This window comes from Chionomys nivalis, chromosome 4 (assembly GCF_950005125.1).
Source record: "Chionomys nivalis chromosome 4, mChiNiv1.1, whole genome shotgun sequence".
In the NCBI taxonomy this organism is placed as follows: domain Eukaryota; kingdom Metazoa; phylum Chordata; class Mammalia; order Rodentia; family Cricetidae; genus Chionomys; species Chionomys nivalis.
This window is the reverse complement of record NC_080089.1, coordinates 21,072,863-21,099,126: the sequence shown is the minus strand read 5'-3', so window position 1 is coordinate 21,099,126 and position 26,264 is coordinate 21,072,863. Positions and strand designations below refer to the sequence as shown.

The 26,264-nt window shown below is 49.3% G+C and overlaps 3 protein-coding genes across 6 annotated transcripts in view; 1 reads left to right on the top strand and 2 right to left on the bottom strand.

Moving 5' to 3' along the window:
* Positions 1-3,658: 3,658 nt before the first annotated feature.
* Positions 3,659-5,017, bottom strand: Timm29 (translocase of inner mitochondrial membrane 29). The gene is made up of 2 exons (XM_057766355.1): positions 4,742-5,017; positions 3,659-4,663 (listed from the first exon to the last, which is right to left on the bottom strand). The coding sequence occupies exons 1-2, from the start codon at positions 4,881-4,883 to the stop codon at positions 3,975-3,977; spliced, it is 831 nt and encodes a 276-aa protein (XP_057622338.1). The 5' UTR covers positions 4,884-5,017; the 3' UTR covers positions 3,659-3,974.
* Positions 5,018-5,041: 24 nt separating this feature from the next.
* Yipf2 (Yip1 domain family member 2) lies at positions 5,042-9,137 on the top strand. Of its 2 annotated transcripts, none has more exons than XM_057766353.1 (9): positions 5,042-5,267; positions 5,578-5,735; positions 5,816-5,896; positions 6,993-7,080; positions 8,048-8,200; positions 8,278-8,444; positions 8,526-8,708; positions 8,793-8,923; positions 9,004-9,137. In XM_057766353.1, exons 1-8 carry the CDS (start codon positions 5,237-5,239, stop codon positions 8,904-8,906), a joined length of 975 nt encoding a protein of 324 aa, XP_057622336.1. In that variant the 5' UTR covers positions 5,042-5,236; the 3' UTR covers positions 8,907-8,923; positions 9,004-9,137. The 2 variants fall into 2 exon arrangements, with proteins under 2 accessions (XP_057622336.1, XP_057622337.1); XM_057766354.1 differs by having other exon boundaries at positions 5,047-5,267; positions 8,084-8,200.
* Positions 9,138-9,863: 726 nt separating this feature from the next.
* Positions 9,864-26,264, bottom strand: part of Carm1 (coactivator associated arginine methyltransferase 1) — a 48,017-nt gene continuing 31,616 nt past the window's right edge. Inside the window, exons 3-16 of one of the 3 annotated variants that reach the window (XM_057766351.1) lie at positions 23,944-24,050; positions 22,950-23,054; positions 19,654-19,764; positions 18,541-18,718; positions 16,051-16,141; positions 15,749-15,830; positions 12,356-12,441; positions 12,087-12,176; positions 11,560-11,697; positions 11,377-11,466; positions 11,193-11,305; positions 10,999-11,076; positions 10,657-10,725; positions 9,864-10,527 (exon numbers count right to left, since the gene is read on the bottom strand). In XM_057766351.1, coding sequence (XP_057622334.1) covers positions 10,388-10,527; positions 10,657-10,725; positions 10,999-11,076; positions 11,193-11,305; positions 11,377-11,466; positions 11,560-11,697; positions 12,087-12,176; positions 12,356-12,441; positions 15,749-15,830; positions 16,051-16,141; positions 18,541-18,718; positions 19,654-19,764; positions 22,950-23,054; positions 23,944-24,050 — 1,478 coding nt within the window. In that variant the 3' untranslated portion in view covers positions 9,864-10,387. Of the gene's footprint in view, positions 10,726-10,998; positions 11,077-11,192; positions 11,306-11,376; positions 11,467-11,559; positions 11,698-12,086; positions 12,177-12,355; positions 12,442-15,748; positions 15,831-16,050; positions 16,142-18,540; positions 18,719-19,653; positions 19,765-22,949; positions 23,055-23,943; positions 24,051-26,264 lie in introns of all 3 variants that reach the window. The other 2 variants (XM_057766350.1, XM_057766352.1) reach the window with 2 other exon arrangements.

The window sequence follows — 26,264 nt, the reverse complement described above, 5'->3', positions numbered from 1 at the left end:
CTTTGAAAGCTGGGATCAAAGGCATGCGCCTGCCCCACACTGCTCTTTTTTCAGTTAGACTGGCTGGCCAGCAAGCTCCTGGCAACTATCCGTCTTCAAGCCTACAGTGTATGGAACTGTGCCCACTGCTTTTCAGTGAGTGCTAAGATCTGAACTGAGGTCTGCATGCTTGTATTTTATCTGCTAAGCCATCCTCCCCTATCTGAAGGCTGATTTTATTCTTTGCAAAAGTAGGATGTATGGGGTTGGGGAAATGGCTCAGTGGTTCAGAGGACTGGCTGCTCTTCCAGAGGACCTGGGTTCAATTCTCAGTACCCACATGGCAGCTCACAGCTAACCATAACTCTAGTTCCAAGGAACCTTTCAGTCTCATGCAGACATAAAGGGAGGCAAAACACCAAGGCACATAAAATAATTTAAAATTATATGTGTGACTTGTTCATCCCTTACAAGGCTCACGGAACACTGGAAGAAAGGGCAAAAAGAAAAGAGTCAGAGATACCGAAGAGTGGTGTCAAACACTAACTTTCAAGCATGACTTGGATGTTGCACTTAAAAAATATTTGTGTGTGCGTGTATGTGCTCACAAGCAAGCATGTGGAGCTCAGAGAACAACCTGCTGAATTATCTCCTTCTATCAAGTGAGTTTTGAGGCTTAAACTCAGGTCACCAGGCTTTATGGCAAGTGTCTTTCCCACTGAGCCACCTACAGCCCTAGCTGTTGTAGTCTTCAACTTACAGCAGTTCTGACACCTAGACAAGACTCCCAAAGACAGGGCCCATTCTCCTCACCCTGAAGATTTATGTCAGTAACAGCTACTGTAGGAAGGAGGAACAATTTCTTCAGTGTCCAAGTCAGTGCGGAGGTTTCTAGGAGTCTGTAATCAAGTTTAAACTCACAGGACATGCAAACAGAAGTGCTAGTTCTAGGGAAGTAAAGGGTATTTCTAGGTTAGTTCAAGACCAGTCTGATCTACATAAAGTTCTAGGCCGGCTAGGATTACATCCTGAGAACACCCCTACACACACACACACACACACACACACACACACACGCTAGCTGGGAAGAGAAGAAACAAGAGACAGTAATAGAAGGTGAATAAATAAAAATACTTTATATGCACATAAGAAAATGCTTTAGGGCTGGAGAGATGGCTCAGCGGCTAAGAGCACTGACTGCTCTTCTCAAGGACCCGGGTTCAATTCCCAGCACCCACATGGCAGCTCACAACTGTCTGAAAATCCAGTTCCAGGGGATCTGACACCTTCATACCAATGCACATAAAATAAAGTTAAATAAACCATAAAAATTAAAAAAAAAAAAAAAAAGGGAAATGCTTTAGCAGGGCAGTTGTGGCGCATGCCTTCAATCCCAGCACTCGGGAGGCAGAGGCAGGCGGATCTCTGTGAGTTCGAGACCAGCCTGGGCTACAAGAGCTAGTTCCAGGACAGGCTCCAAAGCTACAGAGAAACCCTGTCTTGGGAAAAAAAATGCTTTAATGAATCTTATTACAGATCATTAAAATATGCTAATTAAAACATCTAAAATGAGAAAATGTGAATTTTTTTAAAATAAGGTTTATTTATTATATATACTGTGTTCTGCCTGCATGTATGCCTGCAGGCTAGAAGAGGGCACCAGATTTCACTATAGATGGTTGTGAACCACCATGTGGTTGCTGGGAATTGAACTCAGGACGTCTGGAAGAGCAACCAGTGCTCTTAACCTCCAAGCCATCTCTCCAGCCCTGAACATGTCAACTTTTTAGAAAGCTTTATTACAGTTTATTTTGTGGGCATGGAAATCACAGGGAAACTTGGAGGAGTTAGTTAGTTTTCTCATCTTACCAAGTGAGTTCCAGGGCATGAACTCAGGTGGTTGGGCTTAGGTGAATGTGCCTTCTTCTGCGGAGCAGCCTTGCCAGTCCCTAAGATGTGGCCAGATCTGGATTTAAGAACTACCATACGCCAGAGGTGGGGGCACCTTTAATCCCTCAGGACAGCCAGGTTTCCTCAGAGAAATCCTGCCTCAAAAAAAAAAACAAAACCCAACCAAACAAAGGAACTACCACAATGTCAGTACATCAGGTAATAGAAGAAAGAGGCAAAACACACAGCACCAGGACTGTGGGTAGCGAAGTCCGGGCATCACAGACAAACCCATAGCAAGGATGACCCTGCTTCTACTGACTGACTAGTCACAGGCCACTTGACATTGGTAGACTTGCTTTCCTGTTAGCTTGAAATGGATTACTAGAACCTTGTCAGATTCAACCTATGTGTCCCAACTTGTTCCTTTCCACAGAACTGTTTCCAGGGTCCCTGCAGTGTGATGACATATGACTACATGTAGGCTTTGGGATGAGAATACACTCCAGCCTTCTGCCATGCTTCCAATCGCTGCCATACACACAGACAGTAAAATCTGCTCCCCTCCATACCTACCTCCTATACTGACAATATACAACATTACTAGTTATGAGAAGCTACGTCAGTGGGGTGGTGGTGGTGCACGCCTTTAATCCCAGCACTTGGGAGGCAGAGGCAGGTGGATTCTGTGGAGGTCAGCCTGGTCTACAAGAGCTAGTTCCAGGACAGAATCCAAAGCAGCTAGTTCCAGGACAGGTTCTAAAGCTACAGAAAAACATTACCTTGAAAGACTGGAGGGGGAAAAAGAGAGAGCAAGAGGCTAAGTCGAAGGGCCTCAAGGACTACATAAAGAAATTATCAAAACAAAAAACCCCAAGAGGACTGGGGGTACAGGGCTTGTCTACCAGCACAAGACAAATGAAATGTATTCAACAATGATACAGCAGAAACACTTCACCCTCCATTTGGGACATGTAGTCAAGAGGATCATTCGGTTATCCTTTGCTACATACTGATTTTGAGGCTGGTCTGGGCTGTGGGAACATGTCTCAGAGAAAAATCAAACAAAAAACAAAACAAAACAAAATTCAAATTTCAGAGGCACTTATCTGTGAGTTGAAGGTCAGACTGTTCTTCATAGCCAGTTCCAGACCCTGTCTCAAACCAAACCAAAACCCACAACAAACAAAAACCCAAACAAGCACATCTCAGCTCCAACTGAAAAAGAATCATCTGAGGTTGGCCACTGTGGTACATGATTGCAGTCTCAACCTTGGAAGGCTGTTTAGGAGGATCGTTTTTTAAATGTGTGTTTTGTCTGCACACAAGTCTGTACAACACATACCTGCCTAGTGCCCAAGGAATCCAGAAAGGAAAGGTCGGAGTCCCTGAACTGGAGTTATAGATGCTTGTGAACCCCTATGAGGACGGGGAGACGTGAATCGAGGCTCTCCCCTGCGGAAGGGAAGAGCAGTCAGTACTCTTGAATATTGAGCTATCCAGCTCCTGGAAGGTCCACTTGTGCCCATGAACTCTAGACTAGCCTGGGCAACAGAGCCAGATCTTCCTTAAAAATTCATATAAACACTCGAAAAAGAATGTGAATATGTGAACGGTCTTAGCATCTTGGGAGTCACTGGCAATCAGGATGTCTTTGTAGCCCCATGAACAGGACTTACGCATGGGCTACGTATGTACACTGTGGTGGACTGGAGTTCAGGAAGGATTCAGGGGCAGTCTAGGCCGTATGGGAATCCTGGCCTCAAAAACCAACCAAATAAACAATAACCCCAAAGCAAAAGTTCATTTTTGTTCTGTTTTGCAGTGCTGAGAACAGAAGCCAGACTAAGCTAAGCTAGTGCTCAAGCACTCAAGGACAGGTACAACAGGCTACACAATACAGGCTCCCTACTCATAGCCCTGGTGGTTAAAGAGAACAGTCAAGTGCTCCATCTCCAAGGCCAGGAAGGCTTTCAATCAGCTTCAGCTACTGGGGAAGCAGTCCGTCAAAACCACAGTGAGTGCGGTTCATCTCCATCTCATTCACTGCATCATCCATGGCCAACAGTTTGCCTGAGCCTGGAGATGCGGGAGCTCCTTGGGCTTCATCTGGAAACCTCGGATTGCACCAGTGAAGCGGCCTCGCTCAGCGCCAGTCTATCCTTTCTCTCCTTCTGCAACACCTGCTCTTCCCACAGCGCCTGGTCCACCTGGTCATCGGTGAGCACGACCGGCTTGAACTTCTCCTCGAACAGCCTCTCGTTGGCCTCAGAGTGCAGCTGGTGGGGCCCGACGACGCGGAGATGTGCAGGCAGGTGGAGAAACTCGTCGTCGTTGATGTCGCAATCACGCATGCGGTTCTCCAGGACCCACCAACGGCCCACGAAGCCCACGTCGAGGACCCGGCCGGGGAAGTCGATCCAGCGTGGCTGCAGGTAGCGGCAGCGAGCCTGGTAGAGGCTGGCCTGGGCATCGAAGGGCGCCTCGTAGACCAGCGAGCAGAGTCCCAGGTTCACGTGGCGCAGTCGCCCGCGGCCTCTCAGCCACAGCAGGCGTTGCAAAAACGCTTCCGAGTGGCGGTTGCGCGTGGTCGGCGCCAGCAGCAAGAGAGACCCCGATGCGTCGAGCAAGGCCTCCTCAAAGGCCGTCTCACTGGGTGCCAGGGCACAGCAGGCCGCGGCGCCGCCCAGCAGCCCAACATACACGGCCGCGCGGCCAGGTCGGGCACGGGCCGCGGCCGCCGCGTCTCCGCACGCCTCGGCGTAATCTCGCAGCAGCGCGCGGGCCCAAGTGCCTGAGGGAAAGAAGCGCTGCAGTGACAGTGATTCAGTCACTCGGGCCACCCACCCTGCCGCCTTCTGCCACTACTCACCCAGTCGCGCCCACATCCCTGGCTTTGCCGCCACCGTCGCGGAACCACTCGCTTCACTGCGCCCACTGGACCAGAATCTCCTCATAGCGGATGTCGCCATCCTTTTCCTGCAGTCCGTTGGCCGAGTAGAAATGCATAACATCGGAATGAAAAGGGCTGGAAATTGCCTCCTGCGCAAGCGTAAAATACCGGAAGTAGTTTCTCACTGGAAACCTCTAGGAGACGGACTAGCGCCGGATGTTGCCGTTGCGTAGAGAAGGGTGGACTCTGACGGGTAGGCTGGCCGCGCGCACGCGCACGGAGCACGGGCCACGCCAGCTTAGGTGGATTTAGATGAGGGTGGGGGTGTGCCTGCAGAGCCCTGGAGTGGAGCTGGTCTCACTCCGTGTTAGACTCCAGGCAGGACTCGAGGCGGAAGCAGCAGTTCTGAGGAGGGATGTGGGAGTGATGCAGTTCTGTCTACAGAGCGCGATGCGGTGACGCCTCTAAAGAATCATGGCAGCGACTGACGAACTGGCCTTCCACGGTGAGTGGGGCCCGGAAGTGACCTGAGCTCCTACTCCTGTCGTAGGCTAGAACCCCAGGATGAACCTGAGGTTCGTCCCGGACTCAATCCCTGCTCCCACTGTGAACTCAAAAGTACATCCGACCCTTCAAGTCTGCCCAGGAACTAAATTGAACCCCAAATGTGACGGAACAGACTTCCCTATGCATCAAAACGAAAGAAACTCAGTCCTTAGGGGACGGTAGTGAGGCAACCCCAGCCCAGGTTGGTGAGAATGGACCAAAGGAATTTTCAGACTCCAAACACGGGTGCCCATATTCTCTGTCCGCAGAGTTCGAGGAAGCCACAAATCTTCTGGCAGAGACCCCAAATGCAGCTACCACTAGCCAAAGTGATGCACTGACCTCACGAGAGCACGTGGCTGTGGTTATGGAATCAGGTATTGGCTATGGGGCCGAAGAGATGGAGGAAGAGGGTGACAAGACATCGGTGAGTCTCTTAGGAAGCCCATGCCCTGCCTGTCTTTACCCTGGCTGAGCAGGCAGGTCCTGAAAGTCTGTGTGTTGTAGCTTCTACAGGAAGAAAAGCCACAGCCGAGATTCTGGACGTTTGACTACTATCAGAGCTTCTTTGATGTGGACACTTCCCAGGTGAAGCCTGGGATATTGGTGACAAGAACTTGGGAGTTGCTTGGGTTTAGCCACTATATTTGGGGCACTAAATTTGGATGGAATGTGTGTGTGGTAGGGCTGGAAGGCAAAAGTGGGGTACAGAGTAGATGGGGATGGGTGGGTGGGTGTGTCTCTTAAAGCCAGTGTATTGGTATGTTTCCCAGTTAGGCCTTGAACTAGGCTTAGAGTGATTCTCTTGTCTCAGGCTCCTGTGTAGCTAGGGCCACAGCAGGCACCACGAGGCCTGGATGCAAGCCCTGTTAATGAGCTGGTTTGGGTCTTGGCCCGAGGCAATGGGGAGTCATGGAAGACTTTTGGGGATGAATGAGTACAATGAGCAGATATGAATGTGGAACACAGGCCAGCCTCTGATAATAACCCAGGTCTACTGAGAGGGCACATTCTGGAGATGGAGGAGGGAAAACACCCAGAACTTATGTCCTTACTGTGGCTGGGAGGAGAGCAATAAGTTACTTACTGTAGTATGTTGAGAGAGGGGCCGAGGAGATTGCTCAGCAGTTTAAGGCCACTGACTACTCTTCCAGAGGACCCGAGTTAAATTTCCAGCACCCACTTGATGGTTCACAACTGTAACTCCCGTTCCAGGGGACCCCACACCCATGGCAAAACATCAATGCACATAAAATGAAACTTAAAAAATTAAAAGGGGGCTGGAGAGATGGCTCAGAGGTTAAGAGCATTGCCTGCCCTTCCAAAGGTCCTGAGTTCAATTCCCAGCAACCACATGGTGGCTCACAACCATCTGGTGCCCTCTTCTGACCTGCAGGCATACACACAAACAGAATATTGTATACATAATAAATAAATATTTTTAAAAAATTTAAAAAGTAGAGAGAAAGGTGGCAGGCCTAAAAGCCCACCTTTAGAGTGTGGTGACATTTCAGTAGAAACTAGAGGCTAAGACCTCAAGCCATAGAGACACTCCATGAATAGCCTGGAAGGGACAGCTGAGCTTACTTAGTTAGGCTGTACTGGCAAGACAGTAGAAGTCTGCAGGGGTACTGCCTCTCAGAATGCTAGGATTCTCATTCTGGACCCTGGTTTTGCTCTCCAGGTCTTGGACCGGATCAAAGGCTCGCTGCTGCCCCACCCGGGCCACAACTTTGTGTGGCACCATCTTAGAAATCGGCCTGACCTATATGGTAAATGAGGCTGTATGTTTAACTCAATGGAATATTCACTCAGCAAACATGGGGCTTTGCCAGACCCTGAGCAGGACTGTCAGTCAACAAAAGTGAAAATTTGTGTTTAGTTGAGGGAGACACCAAGACAGGAAGCAGAAGGTGGTAGATAGAGCTCAGAGGATGAGGCATTGCTGCCTGGTATAGGGAAGTCAGGAAGGCCTCTAAGTAGGGTAGGCAAATGAGTTTTGTTGGCATTGGTGGAGAGAGGCTTAGAGAGGACCTGCGAAGTTTCTAGACCCCCATGGTGGAAACAGAACTGAGCTGCATAGTGGTATAAGTCACTGGAGTGGAAGGAGCAGCCGGGGAGGTCATAGGTAGGGGCTGAGTACGCCGGTCCAAATTGTGGTGAGAAGAGATCTTGGTGAAGCATTTTTAAGGTCTCCTCTCACACTGCTGAAATTAAGGGTAGAAGGCAGCAAGAACAGGCAGGGTACAGACATCACAGCGGAGGCTGTGAGCGCAGAGTGGTTGTTTCAAGAGAATGCCCCACAGTGAAGGAGTGGGAAAGGCCAGGGTGGCTTTCTACTCAGTCCACCAAGAGCAAGTTGCCATGGGTAGATAGGAAAAGCTGGGCAGGTATGAGGAGCAGGTCAAGAGGCTCAGGACACCCATGTGAAGTTCAAATGTAAGCGTGAAGTTTGGGGCACTGGAGCAACTTGGGAGTGGACAGCTAAAGGTAGCATTCATAAAGCTTCAAATCTGGACAAGATCCTGCCTCCAGTGCCAAAGCACCAAGCCTTTTCTACCTGTAAAGAACTTTGTCAGAGAAGAGAAAAAAGTCAAGTGCTTGAGGCACTTTGGAAGGCATTTCCAGAAAGACAGAATGGGCCCTGAGGCAGGTTTTGTCCTCAGTGATCTAGAGAGTCAAATGGGGTCTGGGGTTTTACCACACTTGAAACAGGACATAGCCAGCTACCTTTCCTAGGACTGATGGACCTGGGACTCCATGTCCCCTTTGCAGGACCCTTCTGGATCTGTGCTACCTTGGCTTTTGTCCTGGCAGTTACTGGCAATCTCACTTTGGTGCTTGCACAGAGGCGGGACCCTTCCATCCACTACAGCCCCCAGTTCCACAAGGGTAAGCAGGTGGTTGGGCTCAGCTCCTGGCTGCCAGAGCCCCAGGGCATGCAATGACGGTCCACTTTGCATTCCTAGTGACTGTAGCAGGCGTCACCATCTACTGCTATGCGTGGCTAGTGCCACTGGCACTGTGGGGCTTCCTCCGGTGGCGCCAGGGCACAAGGGAGCACATGGGGTTATACACCTTACTGGAGACTGTTTGTGTCTATGGCTACTCACTCTTTGTCTTCATCCCCACAGTGGTGAGTGTGGCTTGGCCCTGGGAACTGGTGGGATCTGCATGGCACACCCTGTATGGTCACCAGCTATACTTGTCACACTAGGTCCTATGGCTTATCCCAGTGGAGTGGCTGCAGTGGCTCTTTGGAGCACTGGCTCTGGCCCTGTCATCTGCTGGGCTGGTGTTCACACTGTGGCCTGTTGTCCGAGAGGATACAAGGCTGGTGGCTATAGCACTGCTGTCCGTTGTAGTGCTGCTTCACGCTCTCTTGGCGCTAGGTTGTAAGGTAGGTCAAGGTGGTCCTCAGCAGGGCTGTGGAGTGGGGCTTGCTGCCACCCAACTACACGTTCACCCTGATATCTCTCTGCAGCTGTACTTCTTCCAGCCACTGCCTCTGGAACATGTTGTACCAGGACCGCAAGCCACACCTTTATCTCCCAGTGTCCTGCTGCCCACCTCAGCCCGGTCCATGACAACCTTCTAGGAAGGCCTGGCCTGCAGGTGAGGGACCAGTTTCTGTTGTGGCTAAGGGTTCACCTTCTTGCCCCTGGGGCCACTCCTAGGAGTCTCTTCTTTTCCAGGACAAACCCAAGGGGCTGCTACCTATCCTCCCTGTCTCCCTGTGAACACTGGAGGATTCTTGGACCCTGGAGACCACCCTGCTACTTTGCAGGCTTTTCTTACAAAGCGAACACTTTTATTTTCTATGCAAAGGTGATCCAGAGAATTTATATAAAGGTGGGGAGGGGCAGCCGAGCAGGGAGTATTACTGATGGACAGAAGAGCCCAGTTTTCCAGCCTGCGAGCCCTGTTTCCCTCAGGGATGGCACAGGGCAGATCCAGCCATTGCCAGGAGTACCTACGGTAGGCATAGGCCCAGCCTGGGCTCTGGCCACTGAGGTGGGTGGAGACTCTAGGGCAAGGGAGCAGGGGAGAAACTGCCCTTCCTTACTTGTTTCTTTTCTTCTTTTTCTGTCTGGAGGGAGAGGTCCCTTCTAGGCCCCTTTTCAGGGATGCTGTCTTGAGGAGGAAGTAGAGCATGAATGTGGAGTGCAACATACAGGCCCATGTTAGCTATTACGGAGAGTATGCCCTCCTTCCTTCTGTGACAGATCCTTGAGGTTTTTGTCTGCCCCAGTGGCCCTGGGTGACTTTCCCTTTGGGCTGCCTGTTCCAGCTTTGGGTAAAGGGGGACCTTCAGGGCTCGGGACAGGACAGTAGCAGGAAGCAGGGGCTAGAGGCCTTTGGACAGCTGGGTGATTTTGTACATTCAAGTGTGAGGTGAACCCTTTGGTGAGAAGGGGTGATGCCTGCCCTGAAGGCTTGACAGGCCACCCCTCACCTAGAACCTCTGGGCCTACGGACAGGGGCTGCTGGCTGGGCCCGGCCAGCCGGGTTTCTCAGAGGGTCTTATGGGTTGACACTGGTTCTTTTCGTAAAAAAATAAAATTAAAAAAAGCAGCATGTCACGTCCATGGTGACCATGTGGCCTGGTAGTTGAAGAAGAGGTCCAGCTGGCTGTGCTGCTACCCCAGGTGAGGGGCAGGTGCAAGGATGGGTTGGGGAATGGGTTCTGCCAGGTCTTGTAGTGGCAGCTGCTGGCTTCCTCCTGCCTGGTCAGGCGCAGCTGTGTGTGTGGGATTGGGTGAAGGGAGCTTGCCTCTTCCAGTAGATGTCAAAGCCAGTTCAGGTTGGAGAGGGCAGAACAGGATGAGGGCTGCCCCAACAGGATCTCATGTAAAACATGGCAGCGACACGCACTCAGGGCCAAAGGGTGGGCTGGGGGTACTTGAGGGCAGCGGCGACATCGTGTACAAAAGTGTCCAAGTTCCCATTGCAAAGAGGGCTGTGACTGGGTGTTCACGCTTCTCCAGAACAAGGGGGACAGCCACCGGCTGCACTGGGCGTGGACTTCATTTGGTTTCCTGGTCTGTCAGTGCGCAGTGGTGTTGCAGCTGGAGGCACCTAGCTCCCGTAGTGCATGGTGTTGGTTGGGATGGACATGGGTGAGGCCATGGAGATGGCGGGGCCACCCATGGTGAACTGGTTGTTGACTGCATAGTGGGCACTGGAGCCACCGCTGCCTCCTTGGGCACCTGAGGAGCCTGTGGGGCAGGTCATGGGCACTGAGGAGCCAGCATGACCCCTAAGCCTGCCTGGCCCCCACTGGTAGCTTGAGCGTGTGCGCAGGCCAGGCGGGAGGCCCCCCGCCCACGGCCCCGCTACCCTGTTACCTTGGACAATGCCCGTGCTCATTATGGAGCCCATCCGGGAGTGGGTGTGATTGACAATCCCTGTGTTGGCTGTGCAGCGACAGGGAGGAAAGAAGGAGGGAGGGAGACGTCACCGCCCCCAGCCTGCCTGGCCCACTCCACTCTTACGGTTGGTGTGGGAAGGGCAGATGGAATGGTGACAGATCAAGATGGAGAAGCACACAGGGCTAGAGTACCCAGGAAGAGGAAGAGGTGCCCATGACAGCGACAGTGGTGGCAGAAGACCAAGCACTGGCTATTGAACTGGCCACTGGCACATCCCAGTCCTCCCCTGCCATGGCATAGATCTTAGGGGACACTCACCTAAGGGAATCAGGTTGTTGTGACCGACACTAGAGCCGCCGGCAATAACACTGCTCAGGTCATAGGCAGTAGGCATTCCTGACCAGAAAGTGGAGTATTAGGGGCAGGGCAAGGCAAGGCAAGCTCTGGGGACCTGGGGTCAAGGCTGCCACCATGGGCCTCCAGCTATGTCTGGAAATTGCATTCAGACTCACCGGCTACAGCCACCCCGCTGCTGAGATTGTAGGTGCTTCCTGTGTTCCACATATTCTCGGAGGGAGATGTGTAGTGTGAGCCAGGTGGGGGTGATGGGGTTGTGCCCGTGTACCTATGGCAGAGATTCACTGTGGGCAGGGCTGTGGGGCTCCTGATCCCCTCCCCCAACTAGAACCCTGCTACCTGAAAAAGGGGTTCTTCAGGTCCAGCAGATTACTGGATTTGGAGCCTGTCTGGTCAACCTGGGCCACAATACTGATGTCATAGCTCTGTCTGGGGAGGATAGAGAGGGTGGCTAGGAGAAAGCTGGGCTGGTGGGCCCCTGTGCCACTGCCTTATCAGCCCTGGATGGGTGGCAGGGTGCACCTTTTGTTGGCAATAAGCAGACATGTCCCTGAGAGTGTGTCTCCAGCCTTGGCAAACAACGGTGACTGGAAGAGGCACCGGACCTGGTACCAGTGGGTCAGGGGCTCTGTTGGGGCTGTGGACAGCCACACGGTCATTCTGTCAAGAAGAGATGGGTGTACTTCACTAGGTTGGTACCTTCACTTGTGCCACACCCCACATACCTTAATATTACCCCAGTAGCTTTCCCTGAATGGTCCCCTGGGGTCTCAGGGCTAAAACTGGCTCAATTCCAGGCAGGCACAGGCAAACATGTGGACAGTCAATCCATGGCCATGGGTGCCTACTCACTCTGACACCCGTGCACTGAGACAAACACACATAAGGGACAGGCACTTAGGGTAGCTGCTGAGGAAATCACAACCACAACCACAACCCTCCCCTATAGTTCTTCCTGGGTTTTGGATAGGAAGAGCCACCTGTGGAGTTACGACACAGCCAGGCCTGGAGGCCATAGCTGCAAGGAGCCCCAGCAGTGCCATACTTACATGGAACCAATAAAAGCAACATCGAACCAGAACGCCAAGCCATGGACCAGCCCTGAATGCAGCATGTGGAATTTGAATGGGATTTCTATCCTGCAAGGCAAAGGGCATGGGCTTGCTGTAGAAGCCCTACCTGATTGTGAGGGGAGTAGGAGGGGCAGCTGGGGGGACAGCAGCTGGCTGTGAGTGCCCAGGGGGTGACGGGTACATGACTATGAGGAGTGCAGGGGTAGGGGTACAGAGGCCGTGGGTGTCTAAAAGATGACGGATACCTGTGCAAATCGCCTTCTTTGGCTTCTAAGAAGTTCACTGTGTACTTGACAGATTTGGCCATCAGGATCCGGATGTCAAATGTGTCCTGCAAGATGACAGGTGTGACCCAGCTTGTGCTGCAAATGCCATGGAAGAAGGGGAAAGCCTCAATGCCTTCCCTTATTCTCCAGGCCTGGCCATGGTACTAACCTCTGCTATCTGGCTACATCATTTTGCCCTTCTCAGATTTGCTAGGCACAACACTAGGGACAGCAATTAGACTACACCCCTCAAAATGTTATATTATAGAAGCAGGGAGATCTCTGCAAGTTCAAAGCCAGCCTGGTCTATATAATGCTGGTTGGTGGTGGTGCACACCTTTAATCCCAGAATTTAGGAGGCAGAGGCAGGCAGATCTATGTGATTTCGAGACCTGCTTGGTCTACAGAGTGAGCTCCAGGACAGCCAGGGCTGTTATACAGAAAAACCCTGTCTCAGGGCAGATTGAGCCCTGGGCCTCATGCATGTGAGCAAGCACTCTGCACTGAGCTAATCCTTAGGATGACAACAATATGACAGTGAACAACAACCATATTCCCACCTACTCAGCAAGTAATGGCACTTATGCACTTGGGTCTAACCTAAGCAAGATATGGAAATCTTGTTTAGAAAAGAACAGGAGGGGCTGGAGAGATGGCTCAGTGGTTAAGAGCACTAACTGCTCTTCCAGAGGACCTAGGTTCGATTCCCAGCACCCACATGACAGCTAACAACTGTCTGTAACTCCAGTTCCAGAGGATCTAACACCGTCACACCAATGTACATGAAATAAAGTTAAATAAATTATAAAAAAAAAAAAAAGAAAAGAACAGGAGCCTGGTCTGGTGATTCATGCCTTTAACTGCAGCACTCTGGAGGCAGACACATGTGGGTTTCTGAGTTTGAGAGAGGATTTGTCTTTTTTTAAAAAAAATATTTATTATGTATACAATATTCTGTCTGTGTGTATGTCTGCAGGCCAGAAGAGGGCACCAGACCTCATTACAGATGGTTGTGAGCCACCACGTGGTTGCCGGAAATTGAACTCAGGACCTTTGGAAGGGCAGGCAATGCTCTTAACCTCTGAGCCATCTCTCCAGCCCCCCAAGCTTTGTCTTTATAGTGAATTCCAAGCCAGACAGGGCCACATAGTGAGACCCTGTTTCAAAAAAAAAAAAAAAAAAAGGTTCACCCAGCTGGTTTAGCAGGTGAAGGCACTTGCCGTACAAGCCTAGCACTATATAGTCCTGGCTGCCTTGGAATTCACTTATAGACCAGGCTAATCAAATTGAGAGATCCTCCTGCCTTCTAAGACCTGGGATTAAATGCCAGCACCACCATACCCTGCTGGTATTTTCTTCTAAGCATACACAAAGCATTAGCTGAGGACTGCACACTAGACTTGAATCAAGTTGCAATTGTCCAAGGTCTGATAGTACTCAGTGCTTGCTCTTTGATGACAGAAATGGATACACAGTAATATACCAATTGTGCTATATTTTGAGGAAAAGTTTTTTTTTTGTTTTTTTTTTGGTTTTTCGAGATAGGGTTTCTCTGTGGCTTTGGAGCCTGTCCTGGAACTAGCTCTTGTAGACCAGGCTGGTCTCGAACTCACAGAGATCCGCCTGCCTCTGCCTCCTGAGTGCTGGGATTAAAGGCGTGCGCCACCATCGCCTGGCAAGGAAAAGTTTTAAAAATGTGCACCGGCAAGCACATGTATTGAGTATTAAGACTTTTCTTTTTTTCACCCCTTTTTATGGAGTTTTTTGAGACAGGTTTTCTCTGTGTAGTCCTGGCTGCCCTCGAACTCACAGAGATCCATCTGCCTCTGCCTTCCGAGTACTGGGATTAAAGGTGTGTGCCACTACTGCGTTGCTTAAGACTTTTTCTTGATCCAGGCATAGTTCTGGGTTCCAGGCCAGCCAGTGTACACACTAAGAGCCTGTCTCAAATAAATAAAATAAAATAAAATTTAATCATTTAAAAAATTTCTTTAGAGGGGCTGGAGAGATGGCTCAGCATTTAAGAGCATTGCCTGCCCTTCTAAAGGTACTGAGTTCAAATCCCAACAACCACATGGTGGGTCACAACCATCTGTAATGAGGTCTGGTGCCCTCTTCTGGCCTACAGGCAGAATATTGTATACATAATAAAATGAATATTTAAAAAAATTTCTTTAGAGATTTACTCATTTAATGTCTTTTTGAAGTTTTATTTTTATTACATATATTTATGTATATGACTATGTAAATGCACCTGGCATTGGATTGCCTAGAATTGGAGTTGATGTGAGCCACCGTGTAGGTGCTGGGAACTGAACCTGGATCCTCTGCAAGAGTTACAATTGCTTGCAGGGTGGTAGTACATGCCTTTAATCCCAGCACTCCAGAGGCAGAGGCAGTTGGATCTCTGAGTTTGAGTTCCAGGACAGGCTTCAAAGCAACACAGAGAAACCCTGTCTCCAAAATCTAAACCAAAAAGAAAGAGACACAGAGAGAGAAGAGAGAGAGAAGAGAGTTACAAGTGCTTTTAGGTGCTAAGTCATTGCTCCAGTCCCCAATTTACTAAATTTTATTTTCTGTGTGTTTTCTCTGTATGTTAAGTACACGATGTGTATGCAGTGCCAGTGGAGGCCAAAAGAGAGATCTGATCCCCTGGAACATGGTCCCCTGCAAGAGCCACTAATGCTCTTTTTCCTCTTTTCTTTAGAAATAAAACAAAACTAATTTATGTTCTAGAGAGATAGCTCAGAGGTTAAGAGCACTGGCTGCTCTCCGATGACTTGGGTTCGATTCCCAGTACCCACAAGACAACTCACAACCTCTGGATCTAGTCCCAGAGGACCAAACACCCTCTCCTGGCCTCTGTGGGCACTCCACACATGTAGCACAGACATAAATGAAGGCAAAATACCTACCCATGTTAAAAAAAATTATTTAGTTATTTTACATGTGTGGATGTTTATCTGGACCTAAGTTTGTACACCACAGTGTCTGGTGCCCCATTATAGACGGTTGTGACTTGCCATGTGGGTCCTCTGCAAAAGCAGTAGGTGCTTGTAATTGCCATATCTCCGTCTCTGTTACTTTTACCTTGTTTTTATTAAAGATCCCAGGCCAGCTTGGATCTTCTGATCCCTATCTACATGCAGGGGTTACAGGCATGGATAACAATGCTTATTTAGATTCTTAATTACTGAACCATGGCTTTATGTATTATTCAGTCAAGTTTGCTACAGAGCCATCTTGCTGGTTGGTTGCACATGCTTTGCAGAGTGAGGGAGGGATGAGAGAAGCAGAGTTTCTAGATCCCAGAGCCTGGTGAAGACCTAACTCCATCCATCAGTCTAGCAGTGCCCTTTACACACTACTCACCACGACAGGTTGCCGGAAGTACTCATCCACCGCAGCACCTCGGAGGGCTGACAGGTCTACTCCGTGAAAGGATGGCTGGTACCTGTGGAAATTCCCAACCCCACCCTGAGGTCACAAGCAGCAAGAGAGGCAGGAGGAGTTACCTGCTTTCTTTCCTAGCTGGCCCTCATCTAACCCATGTCCTTCAGATCCTTCCAAGGGGGAAGAGAAAAGACAGGAGAGGCAAGGGCCCACCTGAGGACTGGGTCCATCCCCGAGCAGGCAGGCCCCATGGCCTGGCTGGACACCCAGGGCGCACTCACCAGAAGTTGGCTTTGGTGAACTGCTCCATGTAGAGCTGTTCATCGGTGAAGGGTGCGAGGTGGACGTCACCAATGGTGGGGAACATGTTTCCTGGGAGTGGGGGGGAGGGGCAGGGAGGAGTGCTGTTGTCAGGGCAGCACATCCTGCAAGGCTGGGTAGAGCTTCCAGAGGACTCTGAGATCTCCAATCATGGACTTCCTTTCCTTCCTTCCATCGTTCCACACTTCCATCCATCCATCCTTCCTTCCATCCATCCATCCATCCATCCATCCATCCATCCATCCATCCTTCCTTCCGTCCGTCCGTCCGTCCGTCCGTCCGTCCATCCATCCATCCATCCATCCATCCATCCATCCTTCCATCCCTCCCTCCCTCTCTCCATGCTCCAGTGTGCAGCACCTTTTGTCCATGACCTCTAGAAATGTGCGAACTGGGGATGGAACTTGGTGACCCTCAGTTTAACTCTCAGACATAAATCTTTTCTTTTTTTTGCTTTAGTTGGAGGGTGGGAGAGGGATGAGGTGGGAAGATAAACTCTCCTCTAGCCCAGCCAGGCTTTAACTGCTGACTCAGCCTCCACTTAAGTGTCACAATTACAGGTATACATTATCACCCTAACTTGTTTGTCTTCTTGAGATGGGGTCTTGTTGCCTCAGGCTCCCAGATGCCAGGATCTTAAGAGTATGCCACTATATTCAGCCTAATTTTGATAGAAGGCCTTTCTCTTTCTTTTTTTCTTCGAGACAGGATTATTCTAGGTTGCCCTAGCTGCCCTGGAACTAGCTCTGTAGACCAGGCTGGTCTTAAATTCAGAGATCCGCCTGGCTCTGTCTTCCAAGTGCTGGGATTAAAGGCGTGCACCACCACTGCCTGACTCAGAGGCTTTTTTCTTTGGTGATTTTTATTTTCAACCATCATCCACAGATCAGTTCAAACTTTCCCTATGTAGCACCAAGGCACTTGGATCAGTTCGTCTCCCACCAGCACCCATGTTCGTCAGTACACTTGCTTTCATCTCACTGATCTTCGTCTATCCCAAGTGAGTGGGCAGCTGCGCGCCTTTAATCCCAGCACTCAGGAGGCAGAGGCAGGCGGTCTCTGTGAGTTTGAAGTTAGTCTGGTCTACAAGAGCTAGTTCCAGGACAGGCTCCAAAGATACAGAGAAACCCTGCCTTGAAAAAACCAAAATAAATAAATAAATAAAACAAAACAAAAAGGGAGTGGGCCTATCCCCAGGTCCCAGTGCTAGCATACAGCCTCTTGGTGTCCAGTGTGCCTGGACTGCTCCAGACAGAGTGAAAGAAAAACCTAGGCTCTTTGGGGATTAACCTGCATCGCTCAGCCAGGACTACCCAAATACCAGGCTTGGGCATGTGATTGAAACAGAAGTAGAGGATCCTCCTCTAAGACTCATGAATAAGCAAAATGGGGCTAGGTTGGGAGCAGGGAGAAGCAGGTGTGCGAAGGCTGATCCTGCACAGAATAAACACATGGCCTGCAGATGTGGGCCTCCCTCCCAGTTCACACTAGGTTAGAATGCTCAACTATGGCCAATGGGATAGATGACAGGCAGGTGGGGCATCATATAAGGAACCCATTTCTGGCCCCTACAGGCCAGAAGGCTGCCTTTAATCCTCAAAGGGTTTCTGAGGGGATGAAAACCACCTCATAGGCCTGACTCCTGCATGGTCTCACACAAGGGCCAAGTCACTTCCACCTCATAGGCTTAGCCACCAATACGGCCAGAGGTGAGGAAAGGAACACCCAGGGCAGCTTGGAGTCCCACACTTACACACATGGAGAAGTACGGCCACCTCTTCCCTACAGGAACTGAGCCAGTGTTGGCTCTTAGGCAGAAGAGTCATGGAAGCCATACATTCACCAAAGCTGCCAACAGCACTAGCTTGGTTGCTCATCTCTAACTGAGGCTACTGCTAGATCCAGGTCCTTGAGCTCCCACAAACACATACACGCGTGTGCCTTTAAAGGACTATTCAGACACAGACACATCCCCAGAACTCATCAGAGAAATGGGCTGCACTACTGTGTACAGCAGAGTACAAATCCCAGACTGGCAGTTGCCAACATGCCACTTGGTGCAGGCACTTAATCAGCAGTATGGACAGAAATGACATACCAATATGCCCTTAATACATGTACGTACATCTACACACAGGTAGGTGTATACCCATCCATATACATTCACATACACAATACCTTCAGGGCACACCTACCTGCCCATTTACCCTTAAGATTTCACATCTTCATACACACACCTACCTCCCCCAGACTCTAACATGTAAACATACACTCTTAAACACCTACAAACCATCCCACACCCTCAAATATGCACAAACATATCTACACTACTCACAGACCCTCACCATCCATACACCTTCACATAAGAAGTGGGACTTTCCCAGGGGGTCAACTACTCTGGTTGAAAGGCTCAGCAACAACCTCAGTGCTTCTGAGCATGGGACACTCACCACTGGGCTTCAGGTACTTTTTGGCATGGAGGTAGCTCTCGAGCATGCGTTCATTGAAGAGCATGTAGCCCATGGGCTCTGAGATGATAATGTCCACTTGTTCAGGCAATGAGACCTCCTCTACCTTGCCAGGGATGACCACGATGCGGTCTGTCAGGTTGTTACTCTTAACCAGGACCTGTAGGAGGTGAGAGAAGGCTCCCTGTGCTTGCTTGGCATAGGCCCTCCTCACCCCTCAGCTCATGATGGTCTCTGCTCATAGCTGGCATGAGTCACCCCCTCTGCTTTCCCTATGGACATCCTAACCATGGGAAAAGGGCTTCTGTGGTCCAGCTGTCTCAGGCACCAATGTCCCTGATGCCAGGGGGAATGCTTACCCCCAAAGCTGTAGCCTAGTCCTAGCCAAGTTGTCTTTCACACACAGTGAGAGCCTGAAAAAAGGATGTGTATCAAAGGGCTCACAGGTTACAAAAAGCAAGAGGCACTTGGTCAGGAAAGACTGAACTAGCATGGAAGCTCTCTGAAGGCGCTGACTGAGGCTCATAGTCTCAGATCTGCAACTAGGGAACATCCAGGAGCAAGCTGGCAGTGCTCCTGTTTATATGAGACATAGGCTGTAGGAGAGGGAGCCAAGCTCATGAATGTATCCACAGAACAGTCTGGAAGGACCTAGGGGACTCTCTTTGTCTAGTAAAGGGCCTGAGAAGTAGGAAGTCAGGGGTATGAGCACAGTCATCTACCCCTCTGCAGCTTTTCAATTCTGAACTTGAAAATTAAGTTTTCCATGAAAAAAGTGTGTGTGGGAGGGCACCAAGGATATGGCAAAATGAAATCCTGTAGTCATCTGTACAGGATGTGTGGAACTGAGAATTCCCAATACAGGGCCGTGTCTTTGCCACTTTGCCTGAGGCATGAGAGCATACCCTTGTGGACGCCTGGTTAGTCACTGTGGCTTTGTCATCAGAGCCCAGTGGCCTCCCTCTCCTGCCTGTAATCACTTGGTTCTAGAGACAAGAACAGCAGTGATGTCCCCAGGTCCCCTAGGGGCTCTCAGTGGGTATAGAGATGAAGGACATGAGAAGGGAAGGGCTTGGGTCCCAGTAGGACACTGACCTCAGCATGCTGAGCCATGGTGCTGGCCTCCACTGCGTAAATTTTCCTGGCTCCTGCTTGAGCAGCAAAAAATGACAGGATCCCAGAGCCACAGCCTACATCGAGAACAATCTGGAGAAATGATATGTGTATGAGGCTACAGATGCGCCAAACACCACACAACTATGCCCATCACAAACAGTATAAATAACAGCAGAACTAATATGTGTCCACAAAAGAATTGTTTTCAGGGAGCTGGAGAAATGGTTACTCTTCCAGAGGACCCATGTTCAATTTTTGGCACCCACATTGCAGTTCACAACCATCTTTTAACTCCAGTTCCAGATCTGCTGCCCTCTTCTGGCTTTCATAGGCACTGCATGCAAATGGTACAGATACACACAGATAGATGCTCATACACATATAATAAAACAAAACAAAAAGCAATCCTGCACAATGGCAAATGCCTATAATCCCAGAATGAGAAGGCTGAGGTAGGAGGACCATGAATTCAAGACCAGCCTAGACTATATAGACTCTATTCGAAGATTAATACAAGGCTGAACCGGGAAGAACAGAGAGACAAAAACCAGAGAGGTGCCAAAGGAACTGTCCTGGTGCCAGAGACTCATTGTTCTTGCCCATCCACATGCTGAGAAGCTGAGACATAGAACTAGCATAAGGCTTGATAGCCAGGTAGGTCCTCACTTTCAGGAGCTACCCCTTATGGGACTGGGGTCAACATGGAGATAAAGCCAGGCTTCTGGGAAGATGAGCCTGGGTCTCTTGCTCAGTTCCAACCTTATAACCTGAAAGTGGCTGGAACATCTGGGGTACAGGCTAGGAACCTCTCTTTAGGAAATGGAGAGGTTGTCATCTAGGGTTCTGAAGTCTTGAAGGGAGTGGTGTGGGCTTCTGTACACAGTGTGTCCTGTGCTGATGCTAATTCTATTCCCAGAAGCAGTCTTTGCTAGGGCAGGTGAGTGACCCAAACCTAAAGCTCAGCTGAGACTGGACATGAACTTGGCAGAATCCTGCATGTTCTGGATGTGTGGGGTTGCTTCCACCTAAGCAGAAAAAGGACAGATGTTTCTGATGTGGCATGTGTGAGCTTTCTAAGGAGAAATGGCCCAGGTACAGTGGCAAGTTACAGAGATAGCACTGTTGCTAGGATCGTGGCTTCTTCTTAAGCTCTGGATGAAAGTGGAAATGGGCCCAGGCCCTGGGAGAGCCAGAATACCACCAAAAATCCATGTGATTTGAAGGCCCCAAGCACTGCCTGGGTTCAAGTCAAGAAGATACCTGTGCACACACCTTTAATCCCAGCACTTGTGAGACAGAGAGACAGGCAGAGTTCGAGCCTAGCCTGATCTACAAAGCGAGTTCCAGGACAGGCTCCAAAGCTACACAGAGAAACCCTGTTGAAACTCCCCACCCCATCCCCCGCCAGAAAAAGGCACAAGCTCCCACCTGCTACAAAAGGGTAAACAAATAATGGGCCATAGGATGAGAAGGGAAGGCTGTTCCTTTTGTGGAACATTGAGGCCCTAAATGGGATATGGTGATGAATATCTGTAATTCAAGTACTTGGCAAGTGGAAAGTGAGTTCAAGTCAGTCCTGGGCTACCCCAGACAACCGTGTCTCAATTCTCCCCTCTCCACCATAAAAAAAGAGAGAAGGGAGGGAAGAAACAAACAAAAAAAGGACCAGGGAGATGTGCCTCCCTTTACAATGGGATCATATATAAGGCAAAACTACATGCAAAATGTCTGATGTACCAAACATCTAAGCCTTGCCTGGTTTGCTGGACACATGCTGAGAACGTCTGTCTACCCCTAAAGCTGGACCAAATCATCCAACAGAAAGCCTAGTTCATCACAAGGTGCTGATTACCTTACAAAGTACTAAGAAGATCAGAAAGACAGCAGCAGCTCCCCCTGCCCCTCCTGACATTCTATTGCTTCAGCCTCTCAAGTGTTGGGACTATAGATATGCACCACCAACCTAGACTGAAGAGCAGTAAAAGTATGAAGAGTAGGGTTATGGTGTTGTGGAGGAGTGTCCAGTCAGTGAGGCAAGGCCCCAGGAGGCTGAGATAGGAAGACTGAGTCTAAATGTAGCTTGGAAAACAAAGCCGGCATTGTCTTCTAACAACCCCCACCACCACCAGACACTTCAAAAGGGTTCCACACTACCTACCTATCCTGTGCTTGGAGGAGGGGTGCTAGTTAAAAAGGCCAAGAACATGTGGACAGATCTCACTGGATTTTCTTACCAAGCCAATTAGCACATCATCAGCATTAGAGCCAGGAAAGGCTTAGGTCCTGAATTCAGTTTGATGGGGCAGAGTGGGTAGCTAGAAGCTCCAAAAAGCAGCGAGGCCACTCTCTCTAGTACTGTTCCCAGTGTCTTCATTCCACTGCTGGAATCTTCTGTGATAAGCTGGCAAGCATGCTTCCCTGAACTCTGTGAGCTGCTTAGGTAAACAGCTATTGCGGCACCCCAACTCAGAGCCATCTGTCATAAGACCTGAGAAAGGCAGTTGGGGCTGGCCCTGACATTTAAAGCTGAGGGGTGGGGTTCTGTATTACTGGAGTCCTCAGTCCATGGGATCTGCCCTTATTCGAGGTAGATTAAACTAGAACTGAGATGGATGAGAGAAGGCTCAGCCGGGGTCCATTACTACTGCAGAGCTCAGCTGCTCCCCACAGAAGCCATCTATCTGTGCGACTAGGAGAGGGGTGTGGCTTCATTATTCTCAGCTCTTTTTTTCTCCCTCCTTTTCTTGAGAAAGGGACTCACTGTATAGCCCTGGATGATTTCCAATTTAGAACTAAACCTGCCTCTACCTAGATCAAATGTGCATGCTGCCATGCCCAGCTTACTCTTTTATAACACACACATCCAAAACATCAACTTCTTTTTCTAAAGCTGTTTTATTTTTCTGCAGTGTTAGACTTGAAGTCAGTTTTCTTCATGCTAGGAAAGCACCCCAATCCTACAGTTGATGGCAACATCTCCTGAGTGCTGGCATCAGCAGCCCATGTAAAACTTAATGTTTGTTCAGTATATTCCACCCAATAAATACAGCTGAGTCAGTATGACCAAAGGCATGCTAGAAGAGGCAGAAGTGATTGTTTTCTACAGGGAGTTGAAAAATGAACATAATTTTAACTAAAAGAAAATGGAGGGTTGACTCAGATTAAGAATAGAAAAAAAAGGCAACAGAATTGGAGGGAGGCAAGGGAGGCCCTTGCCATAGCCTCCCAGGTACCCACAGCCTCGGTTCAGCAGGATTTCTGTACTGATGGCTCACCTTGTCCTTGAAGTCGGTGTGGTTTTGCAGGATCGCACGCTGGTAGGTACCTGTACGCACATAGTCCTGCATCATGTTCTGCTGCTGGGACAGGTAGCCATAAAACTGGAACAGAGACATACCAATAGCACATGGCACATGGCATAACAAACTGCCACAGCCCTGGCTGCCCTACAATGGAAGGCGGGCCTGACAGCATAAACCTCCCTTGGGAGGTCATGTACCCTCCTCCACCTGAACCCAACTGACAAGAGCCAGCTGCTCCATAAGTGGGAGCAGGGGTCTGAGGAGCAGTCCCCAAGAGGGACACTGCACTGTCGTCATGGCTGAAGGACACAGCTAGATGCCACCTGAACCTGGAGGCCACCCAAGAGACCACAAAATTTGTCATGAATGGGATTCTAACTCCTGGAGGCCAACTGTTCTATCTTAGGGTCCCAAAGAAGAGGAATGGTTGGAACAAAACCCTAGAGCTCAAAGCGCCAGGCAGGTGATGTGCGGTGTCTCTCTGTAAGACAACAGGTGATCAGGATGCGGCGTGGCACCTGGCAGGGCCACAGGCTTGGGCATCAGGCAGACCTGGCTTTCCAATCGTGGCTCTGTTGCATAAGAGCTGTTTGACTTGGAGCAAAATCACTTAACCTCTCTGAGCCCCAGTTTTCTCATCTGTAAAATGGGGACAATAACAGATGTTGGGAAAGTCCAAGTGCTTCCGGGCATGTAAGATGGCTCACACAATGCCTTACACTCAGCAAGGATTTAGGACATTGCTACAGTTCAGTCACTACTCTAAATACCTGGAACTTGGGCTTCACAGATGAGGAAACTGAGGCCTAGCAAGTGGTGAACGCCTGCTGAGGCTACGCAGCTACTAAGGGACAGAGCCAGGAAGAGCACTCATGTGGGTCTAGCCTGTGCTGTGTGACCCTCCTGTGGGAAGGTCGGGGAAGGAAACACCAGGTGGTTGTCTGGCCCAGGACAGCTGCTAACTCACCTGGAAGTACTGCACAGCTGAGGATTCCTCTGTTCTCTCACTGAACACAGAGCGCTCCAGTGTGTGGCCCCGACAGGTTTTCAGGATGTTGTAGAAGGAACAGAAATCTGGAAAAGGGGAGCCAATCACTGGGAGGCCAGTGCTAGGATCTCTGGAAGAGTCCAGAGGGCCTCGGCATTTATTCTTCCTTTCTGCCTTTCCTGTTTTTTCTACCTTGGACGCATGGGAACTGGTGACTTCTTTTTCCGATAGAGAAGGGAGGCAGAGCAGCCAAGACTGCCACTCGGACTGACATGTGGGCATGACGGCAGGTGGCACGTGGTGAGGACAGGCCTGGACACTCCTCCAGACAACAGCCTGGAAGTGCAGGGAGCACAAAACAGCCTCTAAGGATGACTGGACACAAGGACATCACCTCAATGTTGAAGACAGCAGGGGAGCATGTGGAGAGGGTTTCAGCACCCTTCCCTGGACACATTGCTATGAAGGTAAATGAACTGACTCAGAGAAGTTTCTTAGAAGGTGGGTAGCCGCACCCCTAGCTGAGGAACTATAAACAACTGGTAGTTGCTGAGGGAGGAAGAGCTAGTTCTCTCTAAGGGCGCATGTGCTAGTAGGAAGACCCCGTTCTGGTGGAAGGCCCCATCCAGAGGTATATAGATAGCACAAATTGGACTGGGTGGATTATACATATTAAAGAAAAAAATAAAAAAAGGAGGCAGGATGGGGGATGGATCCGGAAGGAATAGGAATTAATATGTAAAAATACATTGTATAAATGTGTAAAATTCTCAAAAAATAAAAGTACCTTAAGAAAAAATTTATCGAGAAATTTTAAAAAATGGCCACCAAGTTATAGATAAAAAAAAATTGTGTTGTAGAACTGGCTCAATGAATAAAACCCTTGCTAGACACATATACAAAATATACAAAGAACTCAAGAAATTGGACACCAAAAGATCACATAATCCAATAAAAAAAATGGAGTACAGACCTAAACAGAGAACTCTCAACAGAGGAATCTAGAATGGCTGAAAGACACTTAAGGAAATGTTTAACATCCTTAGTCATCAGAGAAATGCAAATCAAAACAACTCTGAGGGTCTGGAGAGATGGCTCAGTGGTTAAGAGCATTGCCTGCTCTTCCAAACGTCCCGAGTTCAATTCCCAGCAACCACACAGTGGCTCACAACCATCTGTAATGAGGTCTAATGCCCTCTTCTGGCCCGCAGGCATACACACAGAATATTGTATACATAATAAATAAATAAATAAATATTAAAAGAAACAACAACAACTCTGAGATTCCATCTTACACCTGTAAGAATGGCCAAGATCAAAAACACTGATGACAACTTATGCTGGAGAAGTTGTGGGGAAAAGGGAACAATTCTGCATTGCTGGTGGGAATGCAAGCTGGTACAACCCCTCTGGATGTCAATGTTGCGATTTCTCAGAAAATTAGGAAACAACCTTCCTCAAGACCCAGTAATACCACTTTTGGGTATATATCCAAAGGATGCTCAATCGTGCCACAAGGACGTGTGCTCAACTATGTTCATAGCAGCTTTGTTTGTCATAGCCAGAACCTGGAAACAACCTAAATGCCCCTCGATCAAAGAATGGATAAGGAAAATGTGATACATTTACACAATGGAGTACTACACAGCAGGAAAAATTAATGACATCTTGAATTTTGCAGGAAACTGGATGGAGCTAGAAAACATTATTTTGAGTGAGGTAACCCAGACACAGAAAGACAATTATCACATGTACTCACTCATAGGTGGTTTTTAAACACAAAGCAAAGGAAGCCAGCCTACAAACCACAATCCCAGAGAATTCAGACAACAATGTAGACACTAAGAGAGACTTAATAGATATAATCTACATGGGAAGGAGAAAGTAGAAAAAGATGAGATCTCGTGAGTATATTGGGAGCATGGGGACCTAGGGGGAGGGTTGAATGGGGGAGGGGAGAGGCAGGGAGGGGAGCAGAGAAAAATGTAGAGCTCAGTAAAAAAAAAAAATCCTTGCTACACAAGTGTCAGGACTGAAGTCCATATCTCTAATCCCAGTGCACAAGAGATAAAGATGGGATCCTCAGAGCACACTGGCTAGCCTGTCCTGCACAGCTGATGAGCTCTAGGTTCAAGTGAGAGGTCCTCTCTCCGTAAATGAGGTGAAGAGCTTCTGGCCTCAGTACTTCTATGTACATACATGCATACACACCTTAACATGTGTACTCCCATACATACAAACACATGCATTGACACACATCATATAACAGATACATGCAAATTAACTAATAACTAACTAAT